This window comes from Puma concolor, chromosome B1, assembly GCF_028749965.1.
Source record: "Puma concolor isolate L17-30 chromosome B1, mPumCon1.1.hap2, whole genome shotgun sequence".
NCBI lineage: Eukaryota > Metazoa > Chordata > Mammalia > Carnivora > Felidae > Puma > Puma concolor.
The window spans coordinates 167,523,561-167,547,553 of NC_141670.1; the positions used below are offsets into that span (position 1 = coordinate 167,523,561).

Genomic DNA, 23,993 nt, shown 5'->3' on the forward strand with positions numbered 1-23,993 from the left:
ATGTAAACAGGTACTCTTTCCAGAAAGGACAGAAAAGCAGAAAAGAAAAATAACCCAAGGCAGTTTCAGAGGAGGCTACCATGACGACACAAGCTACCTCCGAAGACCTGCTAAAGGCAATAGGAATAAGAATTTGGGGAAATTATTAAAGTTCATTGTTTTCACGAATTCAATTGAAGATACGCAAGGTAAGTTCAAAGCTGGAGCTTTCAGCTACGCATGGGCAAGGTAACTTAGGAGGTCTGAATGAGAAAGAGGAAAAATGAATTGGTTTCTTTGGGTTAAGGCATAAGGTTGGATGGCATACAGCACTGGGAAGGAACAAACACAAGAGAGGTAATCTGTTTTACACGGCCACACGCACACAATGCACACACATAACACATTTTAATGATTTTCACCTATAAAAAAGTTGTATTGGAAAATGTCCCCCCTTTTCTGTTTCTCTTCAAAAGGAAACCCAGGGAGAGATGAAAGCCAGACAGCAATACTGATTGCTTTTATTCATCCTTTGGCTTCTAACGTGAGCTGTTTTAAGCAAGTGAATCTGTGACCCTGTGTACCTAAGGCAAATGCATCATGTTATTTGGCCTCTCTTTTTATTGATTTATGTTTCTATTGTCTTCAGAACAGGATATGCAGGTAGAATCATTCATGAGAATGGTTTTATTTCCAGCTGGTTAAAAAATATACTTATTTCCCCCACACTGAATTCCTACTGAAGTCTGTGATGAGTGCTGGTTGCTCCAGGACCTGCATGGTCTCTAGGGGCCAGTCAGGAATGACCATGAGACCCTTGATATACCAAAGACTTTTTGATTAGGAAAAATGAAACAAAACAAACAACTGTTAGGCCTCTACAGTTGAAATAAGGAAGTTCTTGCTATCAGAGAGGTAAAAATAAACTCAAAACTCTTTATCCTTACCCTTCTAGGAACTTAGCATTTTCTGGTTTGCAATTCTTCTATTAAAAAGGATTTCCTTGCAAACGTTGCTTGTGAAATTACAACCTTTAACAGTTAGGTTTCTGTCAGTTTAGTTGATTTCAGTTATATAGAAAAAGCATGATTCACGTAAAAGCACAATGGGTTCTAGACCTAGAAATTTACTAACCTTGTTAGTTCCATCGCTGGTGGACACTGATTGGGACATTTTGGAGCCAGAATAAGTCTCCAAGCACATAGAATCTTTACACAAAAAACTCCGCCTTGCTAAATTCCTAACTCCAAGAAAGATGCTGTGTACCCTAAAATGTTACTAAGAAACCAATCTATGTCCCAGCTTGCTAGGCTATTCCAAATTTCTGCAGACACTATCACCATCTCTGGGACTGCCAGCTTGCATGGAAACACATGTTATGGCTGAATATCCCACCATTCTGAAGTCTTTTTCAAGAATACTAGGACTTGGGAGACATATATATGAAAATATTTAATCACCAGATTCTAAGTTTAACTAGCACATATCAAACACATCCTGGACTCCCAGTTGAAAAATACTTGCTTTAATTCCCAGTATTTCTCTTTACCTTTTAGAAATGTGACATGGTTACTTCTAAATCTTTGCAGGATGAATCGGCCAGTTGGTGTTATCAGTGTCATTCGCTGTCTCTTCCTTTTTTCCTTCCCATCATTTGGACATTTCACTATTTGTTTACCCTGACCAAACCCATCCATTCACTTCTTGTCTTATTCAAAGTTCTGGGAAACATCGTGGAAGGAAAAAAGGTAGAAACTAAAGCTATTGGTGCAAATGATGCTTTGGATTGCCTGTGGATTTTGAACATCCCTTCCATTCCTGACCCCTCAACAAACATGGATGATTTGGTATTTCACTATATGAGTAGCCACGAATGACTGATAGAAACACCCCTGATTTTTCATGATACAGTTCCAGGAGCAGCTCGCTACAGTTCCTGTCTCTGCTGGTGTGCCATCCCTAAGCCCCAAGGGAGTACAGCCTTCTCCTCAGCTACCGTCCCTTTCTGTGGGGTTGGGGCGTGAGGCAGGGTGACGCAACTGCGCACGCACAATGGCAGAGAGAGAGCAAGAGCTAAAAAGATTCTGGTTTGGGCCCACATCACTAGTTGCTTCACTTCGTGAATAAAAGCAAGTGCCTCATAAGCTTACGTTATTTACAATGCTCGGATTGTTCAAACATCCACCCAAAGCCGAGGACCACCACACAACAAGGAACAATTCAATGAACTATGTACAGAATTTACAAGGAAGTTTACATAATATTCTACATTCCGTTAACAAGTTTACCTTTGTTTGCTTTCCTGAAACTGAGATATTTGTTCGTTTTTCTGTCTTTTTCATCCCAGTAATTGCTGATTGAACCAACACGAACAAACGCTTGCACATTCCTTTTTCCTCCCTCCTGGGATATAGGATTACATTTAGTTTAGGAAAAAAAAAAAAAAAAAAAAGTGGCACATCACCCTTTGGTGAGATGCTATTCAAAACTGTCCATATAAGAATTCGTGGAGGTCGTTTCCTTCTAGCATGATAAATATATTTTGCTTGTTTGTTTGTTTAACTTGGCGAATTTCAATTGAGCTCTTTCTTAAAGAAGTATTCGTGAAGGAGTCAACTGATTTTGGAAAGATGGCATTTACTCAACATTTCTGTAGATTGTACATAATGTTTGTTGGCTATCCTTGGATCCATAAACCAAACTTTATTCTCTGCACCACATTTTTCTCTTTGCATTTTCAAGATCTTTCATTGATTGTAATGCACAATAAAGATGGTGTATATGATATGAAAACACATATCATTTAATCAGCAGAATTACCAACCAGTCTGCTGTTTCTGTTTGGTAATATAGAGGATTGAGGCAATAATCCTGGATAATTTAAGCCAAAAATGTGTCTTTATCTGGGTCTGCCTCACAAAGCTGGTAAGCGTAACACACGTGTCACCTCTATTTTAAGCCAAGGAACATGAGTAGAAAAAAATGTGTAGTCGTCGTTGTCAAATGAAAGATGAGGTTCTGCTGGGTCTACACAGGTTAAATCTATGACACAGTTTATGAACTGCGAACATGGGGTCCCCTGAACATGACTGTGGCAAAGGAGAGTGAGTCTGTGCAATTTTCTGCCTCTGCTGCCACTTCAGTAATGCAGGAGATTATGGCTATTTTCATGGCAAAGATAAAACAACCCAGTAATAGCAGGAGAGTAACCCCTCGATAATGTACTGATCTGAATCTTTCAGAAGTGGGGACCGGTTTGAGGGCACTTAGGAATGTCTAACAATTTTTATGTATTATGTACATCATTTAGAGCAAGACAAGGGAGAGAGGCAGAGAAGGAAGCAGTTTTTTTTCCCTGCACTGTTAAGCCTGGAGGGAGTTTGGGTGGGGGCCACAGAGGAGGGGATTTGGCTGAGAGGTGTCCTAAAGAAGGAAGTGGGGACAAAGGTCATTAACCAGAAATACATCAGCTTCTCCATTTTTCAGGCTACCATTGCCTCTAAGTCAGAGCTATTAACAGAATTTGCACAATCCTGTGGCTGTGCCCTCTCTAAGCCTACGAAGACATATAATGATACCATTTTGTGCCTGATGGTAGATTCAGGCTTACTAATTTTGCAATTTACAAAGGCTAAGATATAAGATTTAAAAATGTTCTATTTTTTTCTCAGAGATGCTTTACATCTGAACTACAAGCATCAAATTCTTTAGACTTTTAAGGCAAGATAAAAAAATTAGTAAAGATATAAATTACCTCAATCTTTTCCAAGGAGAATGATCTAAACAGGTGAATAAAGAAAAATTGTTTTGTTAAGGAACATAGATCATAGATACTTCCTTTCTAATTTAGCATTTCATCCTTAAAAGCTTTTTAAAAAACTTTGACATCAGATGATTCATTCCTGTTGAGCATCAGCCCAAAGTCTACCTTCCTGTGTTTAAAATACACAGTATTTCCTGAGTGGTCATTGGGAATATTAACCTTACAGTCACCGGCATGGGCACCTTCCATTCTATTTGGGCATTTCATGATGGCAAAGCCTCTTTCCATGCCAAGAAGTAGTCAGTTTCAAAATGGATCCCTTCATCCCCAGAGGCTGGAGATTTCCTTGACCATGGAACTGTGATTATGCAATTGAAAATCTAAATGAGAATTTGGTCCCCATACCCTACTAACTGGTTATGAAACCATTGAGATAATTTTTCCAGTAAAAGCACAATTTTTATATTCTTACTAACGTATATTGTCTTTGGCTATAACCATTCATTTATTTTAGGTTTCTCTTTTCTTTTTGCTTTCTAAAAAGAGTATCTCAAAACTCTGTCCCCTTGGGCTCATCAGCAGGAATTTGGCCTTATCTTTCCAATTAAGACTGTAATTTCTAGCAGCTGATGCTACTGTCAACACGGACCCTCATCACAGCCTTAGGGAGAAAGCCAGATCATCAAATGATGCAATTGTCCTTATTATTACCTAAACCCATATTTGACAGCGAGGGGTCAGATCCCCAATTGCCTCCATCACTGGTTGGTTGTTTTAGGGTTTCACTCAACCTTGTGAATGAACATACAGAATTCTTAAGATACTCAGGGTGAAAAAAAATTAATGAGGCTTTCATGACATAAAATGTGATAAACCTCAACTGTAGCTGGTTAGACGTGTTTAGAATTGTGTGTTGGGCTACTGAGGGATGCCCCTTCTATGACGATCATGACCACAGTAATCCGTGAGCAGAGATAAGGCAGAGCAGTAATGACTGCTGATTAATGATTAATGAGTGCAGATGTGTTCTATGCTTTAGGGGCTGGTATAAATGTTTGAAGGCCCAGTGATTTTGTCACGGTTGTTGATATCTGTGGTTTTCCTATTTTGAGATTTTTCTTTAAAAAGGTAATCCGGCCTCAGATGAGAGTGACAGCAAAATGGGTGTGTGTGCACTTCCGGAAGCATTCATTTCCTACTTCGGAATGCAGAGCTCAGAGAGGTGAGCACTAAGGTTATTAGCCGGGGCCTGTGCAACAAGGCCTGTCACCATTAGGTGCTCTCTGGAAGGCTAAGAAATATATACTATTTGATTTAAGATTTGGCAGTTTAGGTAACTGCCCAGGCACCCTTTTCACAGCACATAAGTCTTGCCTTCCTCGTGGAAAGGGCAATGTGTTTTACACGCAAAAAATGCTCACCAGCCCATTATTAAAGCCCTCCTCCCCCATTCCCTTCCTCTCACTCTCTCTGGAGCAGGAACTAAGGAGATGTGAAGGCATGGCTTCAGGGCACAGAGGCAAGTGATTCCAGGGTAATAAAATGAGTTCAGGGCTGGTCATTTGAGATAGTCAGTTAAATAAATCTCCATTGCCCTGAGACTCCTTATTCTCAACAAGAAGAGAGAAATGTTCTCAATGGCCACCAGGATGGATTTGAGTGTTAATTTTAAATCTGCCTGCAAGTCTGAGAAAGAAGCGGGGGTTTTTTTTTGTTTGTTTTGTTCTGTTGTTGTTTTTCAGAATATCCAGCTTAATGGTGAGGTGAAGATGGCAGGTTTGGTTTGCACAACCTCCATCAGCCCTTGTCAATCCCTCCCTCCTCGCCCGTGGAGCTGGGACCCCTTCTGCAAGGGCGCTGGGGGGGCTTGAGGCTGGAGGGGAGACTTCCTTCCTCTTCTAGGCTCCTCTTATCCCCCCTTCTTCCTGGAAATCTGTAACTTGTCAATGGCTTTGTTTTTTCTTCTGAGATCCTGGAAATTGTGTTGGTTTTTTGTTTTTGTTTTTGTTTTTTTTTGGCAGCATGAGATTGTTACAGTTTACCAGGAAGCAGTGCGCGCGGAGAGCTAGGTCCTGTTTTCCTTCTCATTTTAAAAAATAGATCAAAAAAATCAGGGCCAAAAGATAGGACTGCTAAAGATCTACCTATATAACTTCTCTCTTTGTGTGTGTTTGTTCTTTGTTTGTAAACACGGCAATTAATAGAGCTCTGACAGAGCTGATAACCTGGACCACAGTAGACTGGAAAAAAATAGAGTTTTCTTTGTGGCGTGTGTGTGTGTGTGTGTGTGTGTGTGTGTGTGTGTGTGTGTGTGTTGTTTTTGGAAGTAAACATGGTGCAGTAATAAAATTGATATGCAAGACCTCAAACCAATCGGATGGCTGAATCTCTTACCTCAAAAAAGCACAGCAGTGGTGCTGCGGGGGGCCTGTGGGGTCAAAAATCAAAAGAGGAAAGTAGTCGTTTACGAACCCTTAGGACAGACCTTAGTGTACATAGTAAAGCCAATAAACGACGTTAAAAAGAGAAAAGGTGATGGGGAAGAACATTCGGGACCACTTGTCTATGGAGTTCACATCAGTCAAGTCGGGGATCTTGACTTTGAGCTGCGAGGCGCGCCTGCGGATGCGCCCCTTGCTGTGCGCGCCGTGCCGCTCGAGCGCGCGCCCGTACGCCTCCCCGCGGCTGCTCAGGGGCTTGCGGTACTGGATGCTGGCGCTGTCGTACGAGTACATGCTGCTGGCCTTGGGCTCGCTGACGCCCGTGAGCACTTCCGAGCCGCTCGTCTCGTTCTTGATCTCCAGGGTGCTGAGGAGGATGTTGCCGTGGACGTCCACCTGACGGGAAAGGACACGCTCAGGCCCAACTGCCGGGGCACGGTCTGTGCTCGTGACCCTGTAACTGCTGACACCGCAGCCCACTCTTTAAAGACTGTCGCTGGACGTCCGGCTCTGCGTGCCTCCTGCAACCGGATCTAGCATCTATGTATCTATCCTTGTCTGTTTACCTAACCTACCGCTGTCTAAGCCATCATCTGTCTGTGTCTGTTTGTGTATGTATCTAGTCCATCACCCGTCTATATCCGTCTCTGTCTCATCCGTCATCTAGCTGTCTAATCTGTCTGCCTATTTAATCCACCATCTTTTCGTCTGGCTAATCTACCACCTACCTAATGCTATCTATATCTTTCTATCTAATCCTTCATCTATCCGTCTACCACTTATCTACTCTACTTATCCAAACTGCCACCTATTTATCTGTCATCTATTTATTTATCATCTATCTAATTACCGTCTGTCTAATCTACCGTCTATATAATCCACAATCATCTATCAATCCATACATCATTTTTATGTATGGCATTTTTCGTGTTACAAAAGTGGCACATGGAAATATGTAAAACTAGAAACAAACAGGAAACAAAAAAATAAGAAATAGAAATTTATCATTTCACTTTTAGAGTTCATTATTTTTAGTATCCTGCTAGCCACCTTCTGTTTTTTCTACTTACAAACACGGACTCACCTGGTATGTTTTGGTCTACAATATGCTTTGTCACTTAATAGTGTAGCATGGTCCTATTTCCATGTTAATAATTATTCCTCTGTGATATCACTTATTAACAGCTTATATGGATAGAGCATAACTGGGTTGATCTATTGTGAGATGCGAAGGCTTGTTTTACTTTTGCGGTATTATATAAGCAAGCCTACAAGGGACATCTTTTACGTAAACCTTTGTCCTTCTCCCTAGTTATTTCCTCAGGCTAAACTGCCAAAAGGAGGATTCAGGGCTCAAAAGGATATGACTAGCTGTACTTTGACTTTTGCGTCTCCCCCATTATTTATTGTTGCTTCGTGCCGTTCCAGTAGTACCTACCTCAGATTTCCTGGTTTTTGTCTGTGCTATGCCCACACACATTTACGGAACTCCATACGTGAGCACATTTGGCCTGTAAAGTGGCTTTGTTTAACTTCAAGCTGATGCACTTTGCAAACTGATTTACCTTGAGAGGACATGCTCATTCATACAAAGGAGTTTGAAATACTTCCAAGGACAGTACAGGCAGCTGTGTTTAAGTCCAGTGTTATTAACACAAGTGCCTGAGTTACAGTAAGTGGTCTATAAATGCTTTCAAATGAAATTAATCTCAGTAAACACTTTTGAGTGTCAAAGGTATAGGTAAGGAGACAAAAAAAAAAAAATGGGTAACAAAGAAAGACAAAGTGTAGGAGGAGGCAAAGACAGACAAGGAAGGAAAATAGAAGGAAAGGTGCAGAGAGTGGTGGGGTGTGAGGCTGGTACATCACAGATGAGAGAACTAAGATTTATTGGGTGTCCACCCAAAGCCTAGCATTATGGTAGCTGCTTTGTATACCTTGTTTATCACTTGCAACAGGAAACTGCCTCAAGTTTACTCCACTAAGAGAGCTGAGATTACAACTTGTGTCTTGTCTGTTTCAAAGCTTATGTGCTTTTTACTGAGAAAGGACCGCTTCATAGTCCTTAGCCTTCACCACATCCCGCAGTGAACTTAATGATGCATTTGATAGCTTTAAGCTCAGAGGTAGTTGGAGAGAGAGAGAGAGAGAGAGAGAGAGAGAGAGAGAGAGAGACTCAATCTGGCCTCTCCCTCCACTCCCATCAATCATTTCTTTCTGTAAAGCATTTGGCTCTAGCCTAATTGAGCTACCTATTATGCCCTCACTGGCACCTTTACTGGCTTATTTATTCAGGGAGTTATTATTAATTTTGTTGTTGTTAAAAACTACTCTTTATTGAATCCTACTACATAATTTATCTCACTTATTTCTTATAACAACCCTATGGAATATATAATATTATTCTAGTTCAACAGATAGGGAAATAGAGACCCAGAGAGCTTAATGGCCTGCAATTAAACAAGGAATAAGTGCCTAATATGGGATTAAAATACAGGATATTCTTTGTCTCAAATATAATTTTCCCTCCTGTTTGCGTGTTAATCAATGTATTTTCTTTAAGGCTCAATTTAATCCTAATCCTTGTGTGTACCTGTGTACCTTCCCTGAGTATAGTAACTTCAAAAACCAGCTTCCTCTCCCTCTCTCAGGAAAGCATTGTTGAGTACTTACTCTGTGCCAGGCACAGTGCAAGGTGTCAGGTGTGTGTGTGTGTGTGTGTGTGCGTGTGCGTGTGTGTATGTCTATGGATGAAAAGTCATGCATATGAAAGTTTACATTGTGAAAGAGGATGGTAGGGTTGAAGTGACATGGAACAAAGTGCTGAATCCATTAGAAAAGGGACTAGAACCTTAGAAGATAATCATGGTGTCCATAATTCTGTTAGGTACTATGGTGTTTCAGTCAAGAGTATCATGAAACATGGATTTTGTCCTTGAGATAATAATCTCCTTTGAGGGGTGCCCGGGTGGTTCAGTCAGTTAAGCATCTGACTCTTGATTTCGGCTCAGGTCATGATCTCACAGTTTCGTGAGTTTGAGCCCCGCGTCCGACCCTGTGCTGACAGCATGGAGCCTGCTTGGGATTCTCCCTCTCTTTCTGTCCCTCCCCCACTTGCACTTTCTCTCTCTCAAAATAAATAAACTTAAAAAAAAAGTCTCCTGGGGCGCCTGGGTAGCGCAGTCGGTTAAGCGTCCGACCTCAGCCAGGTCACGATCTTGCGGTCCGTGAGTTCGAGCCCCGCATCAGGCTCTGGGCTGATGGCTCAGAGCCTGGAGCCTGTTTCCGATTCTGTGTCTCCCTCTCTCTCTGCCCCTCCCCCGTTCATGCTCTGTCTCTCTCTGTCCCAAAAATAAATAAAAACGTTGAAAAAAAAATTAAAAAAAAAAAATTAAAAAAAAAAAAAAGTCTCCTGAGAGATACAAGAGTATCTTGTAATACAAGATAAAATATACAAGAGTAAGTTATACGAGAGTAAGATATAATTTTGGGAGTGAAAAGAGTTTTTAACCAAATGCTAAATGGTACAGTATAGACCATGATTAGGGGTTCATAAAAGTCTGAAGGTCAAGGAAGGCTTCATGAAGGAGATGCAACTTATACTAGGCCTTAAAGACAGAACAAAGGATTGAGAGGTGAAAACTGTATTCTCATCCTGGGTTTGTTATTAAATCCATTTCTTCATCTATAAATAAAAGGTTTTCACTAGGTAATCTCAAGGGTTTGCTTCTGATTTTTGGCAGTCTTTGGTTACAAATAATATTCCAGGCAGAAGACACAGCATACTAAAAATCAAACAAACAAACAAAAAACTTATAAAATTGAATCACTTCTTCTGTACTGCATGCATCATTAAGTTCCATTATTATGAAATCTCCCTAAGTAAACAAGTTGCTAGAATTTAGAATCTGCCAGTGAAACATAGAGATGCTCCTCATTAAACAGAGGTCATGCAAAACTACATTTTATTAAGATATTTTGGTTAGCTTTGGTACAGATTCTAATGCACCTATAAATTGCATGATGCTTATTTATTGGTTTGTTCAAATCCCTCAAAATATTTTGTCATTGGGCTAGAAATCAGAGCTTAAGTGATTTGACATATAAAGGAATGAATCTGGTTCTATAACTACCCATGAAAGCTGACTGCATTACTGTGTAGTTGAATGAACATTACTGTGTCCCTTATTAGGAAAATTTAAGAAGTGCCATATAACGCTTGCGATCTATCTCCAGTCTTTCTCCTACACAGTCTAGAACTTATCCTAAAAGCCAGTGTTACAGACTGTGTGTGTGTGTGTGTGTGTGTGTGTGTGTGTGTGCGTGTGTGTGTGATGGGTGCTTGTGCATTTCTCCTGAAGTGTGTTTTCATTCCCTACCTTTTAAGCTTTTTGCTTCTCGGTAAAGTGATTATGTGGTCAGAATACCACTGGTGACACCAGCAGGTTTCTGGTTGGCTCTGGCCTAACCCCTGTCCTTGGAGAAGAGTGGCTTTCCTTTTACCTCAACAGTAGAAAAACACCCAAGGTATCTTTATATCGACAGCTGGCACAGCTTTCCAAAAATAATGTCCAGGGGGAAAGTGGTCTTTTCACATCCTCAGAAACAATAAGGAGCCATGTCATAGATCACCTCAACATTTGCAATGGTTAAATGCTGCCTAGTTAATAAGAGATCAGATCAACATCTGCATTGGGCATGGTCTAAGCATCAAGGATTTTTAAACCTTGAAACAGAAGGAAGTGAGGCAAATGAAAATGTCATTACAGTGGATTTCCAGGGCATATACAGACAGATTTCCTAAAGCATTCATTGCTAATGTTGAAATAGCTGTTCGTTTGGATAATCACTCCTCATGCCTCATGATGCCATAAAGGAAGAGACTTTCCACTCCAGTCCCTGGGAAAGAAGCTAAGGGGTCAATACTTCCAGCTTATTTTCCCTTTCTCCTCTCCCACTGCTCCCCACTGGGCATATTTGGGAGAAGGAGGCAGGCATACTTGGCCCTTGTCTTCTGAATATTGTTCTTCTGATCTGCTTGCAGAGAAGGTACAGTCCAGTTAGGGATGTGCATGTTGAACTTGCTGCATTGGTGAGTAAGGCCTGTAATTGTCAGGTGGTTCCAGTGATTGGGGAGATAAACCTAATAGTGGGGTGAATTACTGCATTATATTAACTATATATTCCTCAGACCAACATCACTGATTTTTTTTAAGTTTAGATCTATCATTAAGCCTAAACTTAGAGCAAATGAATAAAGTCATAATTAAGACTTCAGGAGGACCGGGGCGCCTGGGTGGCTCAGTCGGTTGAGTGTCTGACTTCAGCTCAGGTCATGATTGTAACTTAGAAATTCTGCCTGAACTTCCAGCCTGCCCTGCAGATTTCACACACAAGTGTATGAGCTAAGTCCTTAAAATAAATTTCTTTTTATATGTATATTGATTCTGTTCTGTTCCTATTGGTTCTGTTTCTCTGGAGAACTCTGGCTGATAGAAAGGGTATGACAAAAATCATGAGAGTCGTTTTTAAATGACTCAAGTCCGGAACACATTGATGTGATGGCTGTATTTCTTCCCTCAATAGAACCCTGAGCAAATGTACAAATTCATATTCTAGCTTGGGGCTAGCCTTTCCCCCACCCCTTCCAACTCACTCCCTCACTCCTCTCATTCCCAACATACGCAAACAGTGCCGTAGGCTGTGAAAAATGTTGCCACTCACTGAATCGAACTGTTCTGGATATTTTCAATATGTAAATAGAGCAGAACTCATTGCAGTCTAATTGGAATAAAATATAATCTTGTTTCCAGTGGCAGTTTTAAAGCCCTGTTGAGAAATACTTTCCGGGCTCAATCTACTTTGCAAACAGGAAGTTATTTCCTTCTTGCTAGCTAATTCAGTTGGATTCACATTTACTGAGTGGTTCTGAAGTACAGCGCAGGAAGCCAAGTGAAGTGGTGCTCGCCACGTAAGGAGCTGCCTTCCAGAAGCCTACAGTCTGTTTAACTGAGTTTGTCCAGTGCGACTGGCTGCCTTCACCTGTAGGGAGCAGAGAGCCACATAGCCACATGTCACGTCTGCCCATCCTGCTCCTAGAATGTACCACATCCGGGCTGTTGCTGTCAGTCATTAGCTCTCACCAGGGCTGTGCTGAACGCCAATTCCCTAGGTCTCAAATTCCTGAAACCTTTTGGTTTGGGGGGGTGGGGTGGGAGATGGGGGGTGTGGGGGTGGAAATAGGAGGCTTTGCTGGAGGTGATTTGCATATCTCTTTGCAAACTTCCTGACAACTTGTTTCAAGACGCTATAGAAGGTTGAGTACAAACCTACATAAATCTAAACAAATCCACACTCTGTTATTTAGGAAATAGAAATGGAAGAATGACAAATGAAACAACTGGCAATTTTCCAGCGCGTTGCTCAGGTAGATAAATTTATCCTGGACCCCTTTCTTTGCCTTCTTTCTCCCATACATTGGTATGAGCAGATCCTAATGGCTTTACTTTTGAATAAATCTTGATTCTGACCAGCTTTTCCCCACCATCATGTCTTGCTGCATAATTGGTCTTCCTCTTTCCAGGAAGGAACGCTATGGTCTTTTCTCTGCATAGCGGCTGGAGTGACGCTTAAAAAATGTAAAACAGACCAATGTCTCCTCTGTTTAAATCAAATGACTTCCTAAGACATAGAATCAAATCCAGATTTTTCTCATCCAAATCCACAGAGTACCATGTGATTTAGCTCCTGCAGGGACCTCTGCCCTCACTCTGCCCCTTGAGCTCTTTGCTCCAGCCACACTTGTCATTTGTTGACTGTCTCCCCTGATGCTTCTAAGTCCTCAGGACATTGTCAACTGCTGTTCCTCTCTCTTGGGATGATCTTCCTCAGATTGTTACCTGACTAGCTCCTCACCATTTTCTTCACCATAATTATCATCATCTGCCATTATAGTGTATATTTATTTACACACTTGTTTTATTTTATTATTATTATTATTTTTAATGTTTATTTTTGAGAGAGAGACAGAGAGACAGAGCACGAATGGCAGAGGAGCAGAGAGAGGGACACAGAATCCAAAGCAGGCTCCAGGTTCCGAGCTGTCAGCACAGAGCCCCACGCGGGGCTGGAACCCAGGAACCATGAGATCATGACCTGAGCTGAAGTCGGACGCAATTGGCTGAGCCACCCATATTTACATATTTGTTAATTATTCAACTGAAATGTAAGCTCCAGGAGCACAGCTGCTCTGATGTTACTGTGTTTTTCATCACTGTTATATTCCCCTTGCTCTTCCAGAAAAGAGACTGATACTCCTAAGGAGGGGCTGAGTAAATGTCTATAGAATGAGGAACTCTGAAACTCTGACTTGGAGTCATCTCTCTAAGCTCTGTTTGAGTTTCAGTGGCTAAGGGACACTAAGTGGCTAGATTCTCTAGAGTGGTGGTTCTCAGACATTATTGTGCATCTGAATCTATTGGGAAGCTTGTTAAAAATACAGGTTTGAGCTCATTTCATACTAGATTCAGGTCTTCCCAGTCTGCATTTTACACAAGCATTCCAAGGGTCCTAGCTGATTTTGGTGTACCTAAAATCCACAAAGTGGTTAGCTTATTTCAGAGAGCTAAGAATTAATTACAAATATGCACTGTTCAAGCCTGAGATACGTGACATGAAGGTTAGGGAGTAATTTCTTTTTTTTTTTTTTAATTTTTTTTTTTTTTCAACGTTTATTTATTTTTGGGACAGAGAGAGACAGAGCATGAACGGGGGAGGGGCAGAGAGAGAGGGAGACACAGAATCGGAAACAGGCTCCAGGCTCCGAGCCATCAGCCCAGAGCCTGACGCGGGGCTCGAACTCACGGACCGCGAGATCGTGACCTGGCTGAAGTCGGACGCTTAACCGACTGCGCCACCCAGGCGCCCCAAGGGAGTAATTTCTTAAGTTGATGTTAGTGGGAATTTATTGAGCTTTGAGTAGAGAATGATAGAAACAAGAAACCATAAACTATCTTATACATAGGAGCATTTTATACATAGACTTAGGGAGACCCAATATGTGAGATGAGTGCTTTTTACAATTAAATATAAAATGCATTATAACCAGCAAATTCACTGAATTCTAAATGATGCAAATAAGGGTCAGTTTTCAGATTCATCTTCAGTGAATCCCCTTAAAAAGTCATCCAAAAACTCTTCAGTAATGTTTTGCTCTTCAGGAAAATAAAGAAGTGATTTTGGTCAAAGTAACCATTACTTTTTGGATGTTTGAAAAGGAGGTATTCAAAATGTGTGATGTCGGGGCACTTGGGTGGCCGAGTCGGTTAAACGTCTGACTCTTGATTTCTGCTCAGGTCATGGTCTCAGGGTCCTGAGATGGAGCCCCATGTCAGGCTCCATGATGGACATGGAACCTGCTTAAGGTTCTCTCTCCCTCTGCCCCTCTCCTAAGGTAATCAACAAAGCACTTCTACACTTTCTTCCTCCCAACTGGAGAATATCATGAAGTAACAGCAGAGTAGAGTTATCAATCACTTTAGATTCTAACATAGAGATTTCAGGAGAAGGAATTGCTGAGAAAAGAAAAGTATCAACACCGTTTGAAAGCAGTCTAGGGGCACCTGGGTGGCTCAGTTGGTTAAGTGTCTGACTCTTGATTGTGGCTCAGGTCATGATCTCACAGTTTGTGAGACTGAGCCTGGCATCAGACTCTGCTCTGACAGCACAGAGCCTGCTTGGGATTCTCTCTCTACCTCTCTCTCTGCCCTTTCCCTGCTCATGCTCTCTCTCTCAAAATAAAAAAAACAAACTTAAAAGAAAGCAATCTATTAATAGCACACATCTATTATTACCATCGACTGTCCCTAATCAAAATATATGTCCTTCATTAGGAAAGATTTATTATATATATATTTTAAATTTGGACAGGTACCAAACAGTTTTCACTGTAGGAGAGGCTTAAAAAAAAAAAAAAGAGAGAGGCTTAAATATTTTATTTTTGTAACAATAGAAATATAATAGAAAAAAGTTTCCAATTATACACGAATTTTAAGAGCATTCTGCTTGGTTTTGTAATTAATTCATTAGTTCACTTATTGTTTTAAAAGTCATTTAAGTGCCTGATTTGTGCCAGGCTCTATGGCAGGCATTGGAAAACCCAAAGTGGAAGATAAAGTGTTTGCATTCAAGTCTTACTCTGTTTTTCTTTATAGTGTATATTATTGCCTGGCATTATATGTGTGTTTGTGAGTGTCATTTTGATTGTGTGTGATGTATTTATATGTATAATGTTCATCTTTCTCTCCCATCCAAATGAAAGGTTTTTTTTTTTATTCATTGCTGACTATACCTAGTGCAGACAGAGTATTTTCATAGTATATACTCATTAAATATTTGTTAAAGTTAAATATTAAATATTAAACAAAATTTGTTTATATTTATTCATTTTTGAAAGACAGAGAGAGACAGAGCACAAGCAGGGGTGGGGCGGAGAGAGGGCGGGGGTGGACACAGAATCTGAAGCAGGCTCCAGGCTCTGAGCTGTCAGCACAGAGCCTGACGCGGGGCTCGAACTCACAAACCGCGAGATCATGACCTCAGCCGAAGTCGGATGCTCAACCGACTGAGCCACCCAGGTGCCCCAATATTAAATATTTTTAAGTGACTTTTATTTTTTGAGAGAGAGAAAGAGAGAGTGCAAGTAAGGGAGGGGCAGAGGAAGAGGAAGAGAGAGAATCTTAAGCAGACTCCATGCTCAGCATGGGGCCTGACACTGGGCTCAATCTTACAACTGTGACATCATGACCTGAGCCAAAATCAAGAATTGGACACTTAACTGACTGAGCCACCCAGGCACCCCTTAAATATTTTTTAAGTTTAAAACAAAAAACGGTAAGCATAGTGTGCAATGGAGAGCTCTAAGAGAAGCACCTGATGAGTGAGGGCAGACATCAGGCAAGAGGTGAATTTGGGGGAACAAGCCAAGCTAAGTTAGCAAAGAGTGAAACCATGGCAACTTGGGAAAACTGTGAGTTGAACTTCTAGAGCGAAGTGTGTGTGTCGGTGAAGGGGAGAGGGAGGAGGACTGAGGCAGAAGAGGAAAGCAGCATGAGATCACAGTGGGTGCTGGATGTAGCATTAAAGAGTATGGATATTTTCTTTTAGGCAGAGTCTAGGGTGAGTTTTGGTGGATGCCTATTGGTTTGGCCTGCCTGATTCCATTCCACCTTCTTCTGATAACATTCCCTGACTTTCCTTGGTGCATGTGGTAGAAGTGGACCTACTTGCATCTTTAAGGCTCCAGGGACAGGCATGTGATGCAGACCTGTGCATTTATTGTTTCCCAACTTCCTAGTCAGAGAGATTGATTTCTGCATGAGAATATGACTCAAGCTGATCCAGAAGACTCAATCCTAAGACTTTTTTTGTTGTAACTATTGGTGATAAGAAAGTACTTTTGCGTTAGGGTTGCAGAGCTTGAAACATACAAACTTCGGTGTTTTGGAACACCATGAAGGAAGGGTTTAATGAACGTAAAACCATTATAAAGGAAAGCAGAGTTAACAGATGAAGAGAGATGCTCTCTGATGACAATGTTTAAATATATGGATATAGCCACATAGGAAATTAGAACCACTCATGGACCTTCTAGTTGTGTGTGCCAAAATATATCCCCCACCTTTTTCTTAAGCCTGTTAAGTGAATTTGATTTCTTCCTCATTTACAAAAGAATCCTAGATGTTTGGGTATAGAAGGAAATGACAGGGAGAGAGGGAAGGAGGGAGGAGGGAAGCAGAGAGAGAGGAAGAGAGAGAGAGAGAGAGAGAGGGAAAAAGAGCTGTTGAAGCATCTGGAGATTAGCTACATTAAGCCAAGACTAGAGAACAAAGCATGAACCGAGCCAGATTTGGGCACGGATTTAAGGGCTAAAGAAGTCCATGAATTGCTAACACAGGCTATCCACAGAAATCAAAGGTCCTGCCTGAATTTCTCCAGAATCCAAGATGCTAAGTCATAAAGGTTAAAATTTCATCAAAGGCTGAGAGAAGTGTCTTAGTTGGCCCGATGACAAGGCAGTGATGTGGGGTACATCCTAGGCTCAAAGGCTAATGTAGGTATCCATCTGTTTCAAGCTAGTTTTAAGGAAAAGCTGTTGACTGTTAGGATGCCTGCTTTCACATGCATTATGGATCCTGGAATTAATCACAGTACAGAGCTGATTTCCATTTAGCAAGTTGTCTGAAAGTGTAGATGTCTAAAAGTGTCTGAAAATGTAGATAACACACCACAGAGAATAGGAATGAGAGGAAAGAGGCCAGATTACAGCATCGATATCTGAATCTGAATGGAAATTCTATTTCTTAATTGTTGGGGTTGCAAGGTGTCCCCCATGACTTCAAGTGATTTCAAATCAGTACCTGACTATAGACTGCCCATGCAACCAATCCAGCCTAGGTGGATGTGGCCAACAGACACAACCACGTATATTCCAGGTTAGTGTAAAAGTGGCCCAGAAGTAGCATACTTACAGCCTACTAGTACTGTGAAATCTATCTTTCAAAACTCTAAATACCATCTCTAGTTTCAAATGATGCCTGAGGGGTACATGAATCTACAGTCTTTATCACCTCAGAGGTTGAAACTCTCCTAATGTCTGGATTCAGCATCTGTACTCCTACAGAAAAGATGCTTCACTGCAGCTGGTGGTAATATAAATCAAGACAAAGCAAGCACTTCTAACTTCAGTACAAATGACCCTTGACATGACTGCCCAGCCAAGGCTATCAAGAGTATTGTGTAATAAATGAATGATGCCATGCTATGCTCTAGGGTACCAAGGCAAATATTAGGGTCCCTCAAATGAAAATTGTCTGGGACCACAGCACATGTATCATTTGAATTCAACTGTTTACCAGTATCTAAAAGGAAAGGGGAGGACCACCCAAACTTTTATATGAAAGGAAAAAATCTGATATTATTTTCTATTTTTTAAATTTCACCAGGGGATAGCATTTTTAAATACCACACAGGTTGCATTATTATCTTAACTGCTGGAGATAATACACTGAAAAGACGAAGTAATACACTTGCTTTGTTATTGAAGATTATATCTATCTGTTGTTATATGACACTGTGATTCGGAGAGAATAGCAGGGGTTGATATAAATCATGCTTTAGAAAATATTAAAAATCAAAGTGATAGAAACAGTAAGAAAGTTTGGAGCAAAAATTGAAGTGGACTACAGTCTCTTTTTCTTACTTATTATGAATGTATATGAGTTTTATAAAACATGATGTAGCATTCAGGACCTTGGGTTATGGTAGCTAAGAACTCATCCTGAATGGAGAAGTCCTCTCTAAATTTATTCATTCGGCAAATACTTATTTGTTTTTTCCTCTGTTCTAGCCACTGATTAAAGAACAATAAACATAATAGACAAGGACCTTGATCCCAATCCTTGGGAAACTTATAGTTTAGTAGAGAGATAGACATTAAAAAATAATTACTTAAGTAAACATATATTCACTGTTGTGGTAAATCCTATGGTGGAAAAGCACAGAAAGCCATGAGAACAAATAACAATGGTACAAAATACAATCCACCATTGGGGGTGTCAGTTAAGCCTTCTTTGAGGTAGTAACATTTATGATAAGAACCAGTGTAATGGAAAAATTGAGAGATGGCCAATATTAACTTTAATGTCACTAACCCTTTCTTATGTTTTATAAAAAATCTGATGCTGATTCATCTAATGCATTTTTCTTTTGGTACAAAATACAATCCACCATTGGGGGTGTCAGTTAAGCCTTCTTTGAGGTAGTAACATTAATGATAAGAACCAGAGTAATGGAAAAATTGAGAGATGGCCAATATTAACTTTAATGTCACTAACCCTTTCTTATGTTTTATAAAATCTGATGCTGATTCATCTAATGCATTTTTCTTTTTTTTAAATATATAAGCAATTTTTATTCAAAAGGGTATATGTAATATATAATGGATATTCTTTCATCTATCTAAAAGGAGGGGCGGGAGATCTGATTTATGCATTGCTTTGCTAAGGATGCAGTAATCTAAATAGAAAAATTGAAGTGTATGTAATCTTTTTAAAAAATTAATTTATTTAAATTGAAGTTAGTCAACATACATCATAGTATTGGCTTCAGGAGTAGAACCCAGTGATGCATCACTTACATATAATGCCCAGTCTAATGAATTTTTCAATTCTATGATTTCCATTGGTTCTTTTTCAGTTTCAAGTCTTTTTTTGAAACTCCCCATCTCTACCTATATTAATCTGTTCCTATGGACATTATTTAAAAATTTTTCTTTTGAAATTATTGTAGATTACTAGAAAGATAGCACAGAGAGCTCTCATGTACCCTTCACCCAGTTTCTCCTATTGACATCTTACTTAACTACTGTACAATATCACCCAGGAAAGTGACATTGGTATAAAGTATGTATAGTTCTATGTAGTTTTATTACATGTGATGATTCACATAACCACCACTGCAAGCTATAGAATTATTCCACCACCTTGTGCTACCCCTTTCTAATTAATCACACTCAATCCCTCCACCCATCACTGACTCCTGGTAACCACTGGTCTGTTCTTTAATCTTTAAAATTTTATTATTTCAGGTATATTATATAACTGGAATCAGACAATGTATAATCTTTTAAGATGGACTTTTTCCCCATTCATCATAATACCTTGAGATCCATTCAAGTTGTTGTATGTATCAATAGTTCATTACTTTTTATTGGGCTGGTATTCCATGGTATGAACCTACTATGGTTTGTTTCACCATTTGCCTATTACAGGATATTTCAGCTCCTTTTAGTTTTGGGCTATTTTCTATGAACTTCTAAATATATTAATTACTGTTATTATTTTTAATTATTGTCCTTATCTTTTAAGCCAACATCTGAGACTTTTGCAGTTCTGTTTCTAGTGACTTTTCTCTTTTCTCTTTTTAAGTCTTTTCTCTTAAGTATGGGCATGTTTTCCTGCTTTTTTCTCATGTCTAGTGATTTTTTATTATATAGTAGCTGTTGATGATGGTCTGTAGAGACTTTGGATTCTGTTATTTTCCCTAACAAATGTTGGGTTTTGTTTTAATAGGCAGAAGGGGCACCTGGGAGGCTTAGTTGGTTGAGTGTCCGACTCTTGATTTTGACTTAGGTCGTGATCTCAGAGTGATTTGATCAAGTCCTGTTTTGGGCTCTGTGCTGACGGTGGAGCCTACTTAAGAGTCTCTCTCTCTCTCTCTCTCTCTCTCTTCCTCTGTCCCTTTCCCCTGCTCTCTCTCTCTTTCCAAAATAATAATAATAATAATAATAATAATAATAATAATAATAATAAAAGGCAGTTAAATTACTAATAGGTCACCTAGAATGGGTAGTGAGTGGGTTTTATGTGTAGTTACGATGAATCTATTTTAATTTTTCCCTTAACTCAAGGAGAATCCCTTATTTTTGTTCTTTTTTTTTTCAGTCTTTCAGCCGTTTCCCCCTTCCAGATTTCCTAGCATTTTATACTTTTGTAGTTCAGAGGTCAACCAAGGATTTGTGGGAAGTTTATATTCAGGTTTTTTTTTTTAAAGCTTTCTTTTTTAAAAAAGAAATGTAGGGGCGCCTGGGTGGCGCAGTCGGTTAAGCGTCCGACTTCAGCCAGGTCACGATCTTGTGGTCCGTGAGTTCGAGCCCCACGTCGGGCTCTGGGCTGATGGCTCAGAGCCTGGAGCCTGTTTCCGATTCTGTGTCTCCCTCTCTCTCTGCCCCTCCCCCGTTCATGCTCTGTCTCTCTCTGTCCCAAAAATAAAATAAACGTTGAAAAAAAAAAAAAAAAAGAAATGTATATTTTTGAGAGAGAGGAGAGAGACACACAGACAGAGACAGAGTATGAGCAGGATAGGGACAGAGAGGGAGGGTGACACAAAATCTGAAGCAGGCTCCAGGCTCTGAGCTGTCAGTATAGAGCCCGATGAATGGCTCAAACTCACAGATCGGGAGATCATGACCTGAGCTGAAGTCAGATGCTTAACTGACTGAGCCACCCAGGCGCCCCAAATTCAGATTTTGCATTTCTCTTGTGACTCACTTCTTTCTAGGATTTCTTGAAACTCTGGAAGTATCAAACTCCATGTTCTGACTCATCAGACTGATAAAACTGCAGGTTTTTTGGCTGAAGTTCTGCAGACTGGGGAGTGGCCTCTGGACAAAGCTATATAAATAGTGATTTAAGAGAATGTCATTCCCTTCATTTGAGGGTTGATTCTCCTTTGTTTTTGTTTGTTTTCAGTTAGTCTCATGTTTTCAAGCAGATTTAAAAATTTTTTTGCTCAGGAGGCACCTGAGTGGCTCAGTCGGTTGAGTGTCTGACTCTTGATTTTGGCTCAGGTCATGATCTCACAGAGATCAAGCCCCACCTTGGGCTCCATGCTGAGTGTGGAGGCTGCTTAAGATTCTTTCTCTCTCCCTCTGCCCCTTTCCCCTGCTCAAGCTGTCTCTCTCTCAAAAATATTTTTTTTTTTTTTTGCTCGGGGTTTATAATTTTTAATCCATAAGAGAGTTAGTCCAATATAAACTACTCTTTCATGTCTTAACATGATTTTTTAATTAATTTGGGCATGATTTTGTCTGTGTTTTTCTGAAAAGCATTTGTGAAGTTTCTAATCTAACTTTCCATGGATAAAAGCACATTTTTATCTTCTTTAAAAATCCCTGGATGAGCACTGGGTGTTGTGTGGAAACCAATTTGACAATAAATTTCATAAAAAAAAAAAACAAAAAAAAAAACCCTGATAATTGAGGGATTTTTCTATCCTATCTACTGGAATTCAAATTTAAAATGTCAATTCATCTGGCATAAAAAGTTCCTGATTTGAGATCCAGTGAAACCTTACTATGTTTGAGCCCAATGTTACTCAAACACAAAGATCAGTTAGATAGAAACATTTTACTTATTTATTAGTCACTAAGCCCTCTTGAGGGCAATATGTATTATACATCTAGATATGATGTGGCATACAAGGCTTTCATTTGGCCTTTATTTCTCCCTTAACATCTTAGAAAAATTCTCTGATATCCTGGGGTGGAATCAAGGTAAATGACCAAAGAGTGTGGTTAAAGTTTGTTTTATGATGTTTTTAAATTATCTGAATGCATTGATTTCAGTTTGCTGAAGGTGTGACCTTTCCATTTAATTACCTTTCTAGAGAACACTGCTTTTCTAGCCAATTCAGAGGTCCTATTTTCTCCTTTACCTTTCCAAATTCTACTTATCTTTGACATCCATCCAGTCCATGGCTTCAGATTTTCCTACCAGTGAACCTATGCCACTTTATTTATGTAGGGCTTTCCCTCATGATATATCCATTAATATACATTCCAAGCTATGCAGAGGCTTAGAAGGCAACTGAGATGAGAGTGGAAACAGAAAAGAGGTGGCCTTAAAATCTGCTAATGTACTTTTAAAGCTAGTAGGTCAGAATCAGCCTTTTCCTTTCAGAAACACTCCTCAAGGTAGGTGCTGTCCTGTTTCATTTTATAATCTAATCACCTCATCTGAATATAATCTTCTTTCCCACAAAGATCAGAAGATTATTCAGGGCAAGTATCATGCTTCCTCCTTCTTGCATAGAATCCAGCATAGTATTTCACATAAGAGTGAAAATTTCCTGGGGCACCTGGGTCGGTCAGTTGGTTAAGCTTCCAACTCTTGATTTCAGCTCAAGTCATGATCTCACAGTTCGTGAGATCGAGCCCTGCATCAGGCCAGAGATGACAGCATGGAGCCTGCTCGGGATTCTCTCCCTCTCTTTCTGCTTCTCCCTCACGCGTGCTCATCCTCTCTCTCTTTCTCTCTCTCTCTCTCTCAAAAAAAATTAAACTTAAAAGAAGGAACTTTAAAAAAAAGAATAAAATATTATTTGAATGAGTTACTTTGAATTTTGACCATTTGGCTGAATCTGTTTGGTATTTTGCTTATAATTTTCTAATTACCTGACAGGGTTTGGCTTTGATATCCCACCAAAGAGCATGAAGATATGTACACTGCAGATTTATAGTTTGGCTTCTGCCTGATTCTCCAGCCACCTCTAATACTACATATTCTCCCTCACTTGCTATGGTCTTGCCACATTGGTGTCCTCTAAGTACTTTCATACCTCAAGCAATTCCTTCCTCCGAGCCACTGCACTGTCGTGTCCTCTGCCTCGAATGGACATGGTGTGGTTAGTGCTTCTCATCACTTAGGTCTCAGATCAAATGGTCATGTCTCAGAGAGGTCTTCCTGATCTACCTTCCTTGTTCCCTTGAAGCTGATCCAAATCATTCTCTTACCCATCACTCTGTTTTACTTTCTTCAGAACTTACTACAACCTGAAATATCCTCTTAATCCGTGCTTACGTGTTTATGGTCTGTCTTCCCATATTAGAGTCTAAACTCTATGAGAGCCAGAGCTTTGTCTCCTTCAGGGAAGTATCCCTAATGCTCAGAATGGTGGCTAAATGAGCGAATCTTTTGAGTTGTCACCCTGGGTGCCATCTTGAAAACAACTTATAGTGGATGCAGTATTTCAATGTTCACAATTTTAATTTGATTTCAGTGAAACATGGCATAGAAGTAGAGGCTAAAGAGATGTTCTTAAAGAATAAAGAAAGCACTAGTGAAAGCACAAGTCATAAGATCTACCAACGAAAAGCAAAAGAAAAATAGTGACAGTGTCTTACATCCAAGGGTAATAGCTAGCTAGCTATAATGATAATGAGTACCTATCATGCTCCAGGTATTGTTACAAAT

General features: G+C 40.0%; 1 protein-coding gene across 1 annotated transcript in view; it reads right to left on the reverse strand.

The window, feature by feature from the left end:
• Window positions 1-371: 371 nt before the first annotated feature.
• The window catches only part of GABRB1 (gamma-aminobutyric acid type A receptor subunit beta1), a 384,633-nt gene continuing 361,011 nt past the window's right edge, over window positions 372-23,993 (reverse strand). Inside the window, exon 9 of the mRNA XM_086705134.1 lies at window positions 372-6,579. Coding sequence (XP_086561260.1) covers window positions 6,229-6,579 — 351 coding nt within the window. The 3' untranslated portion in view covers window positions 372-6,228. The remainder of the gene's footprint in view (window positions 6,580-23,993) is intronic.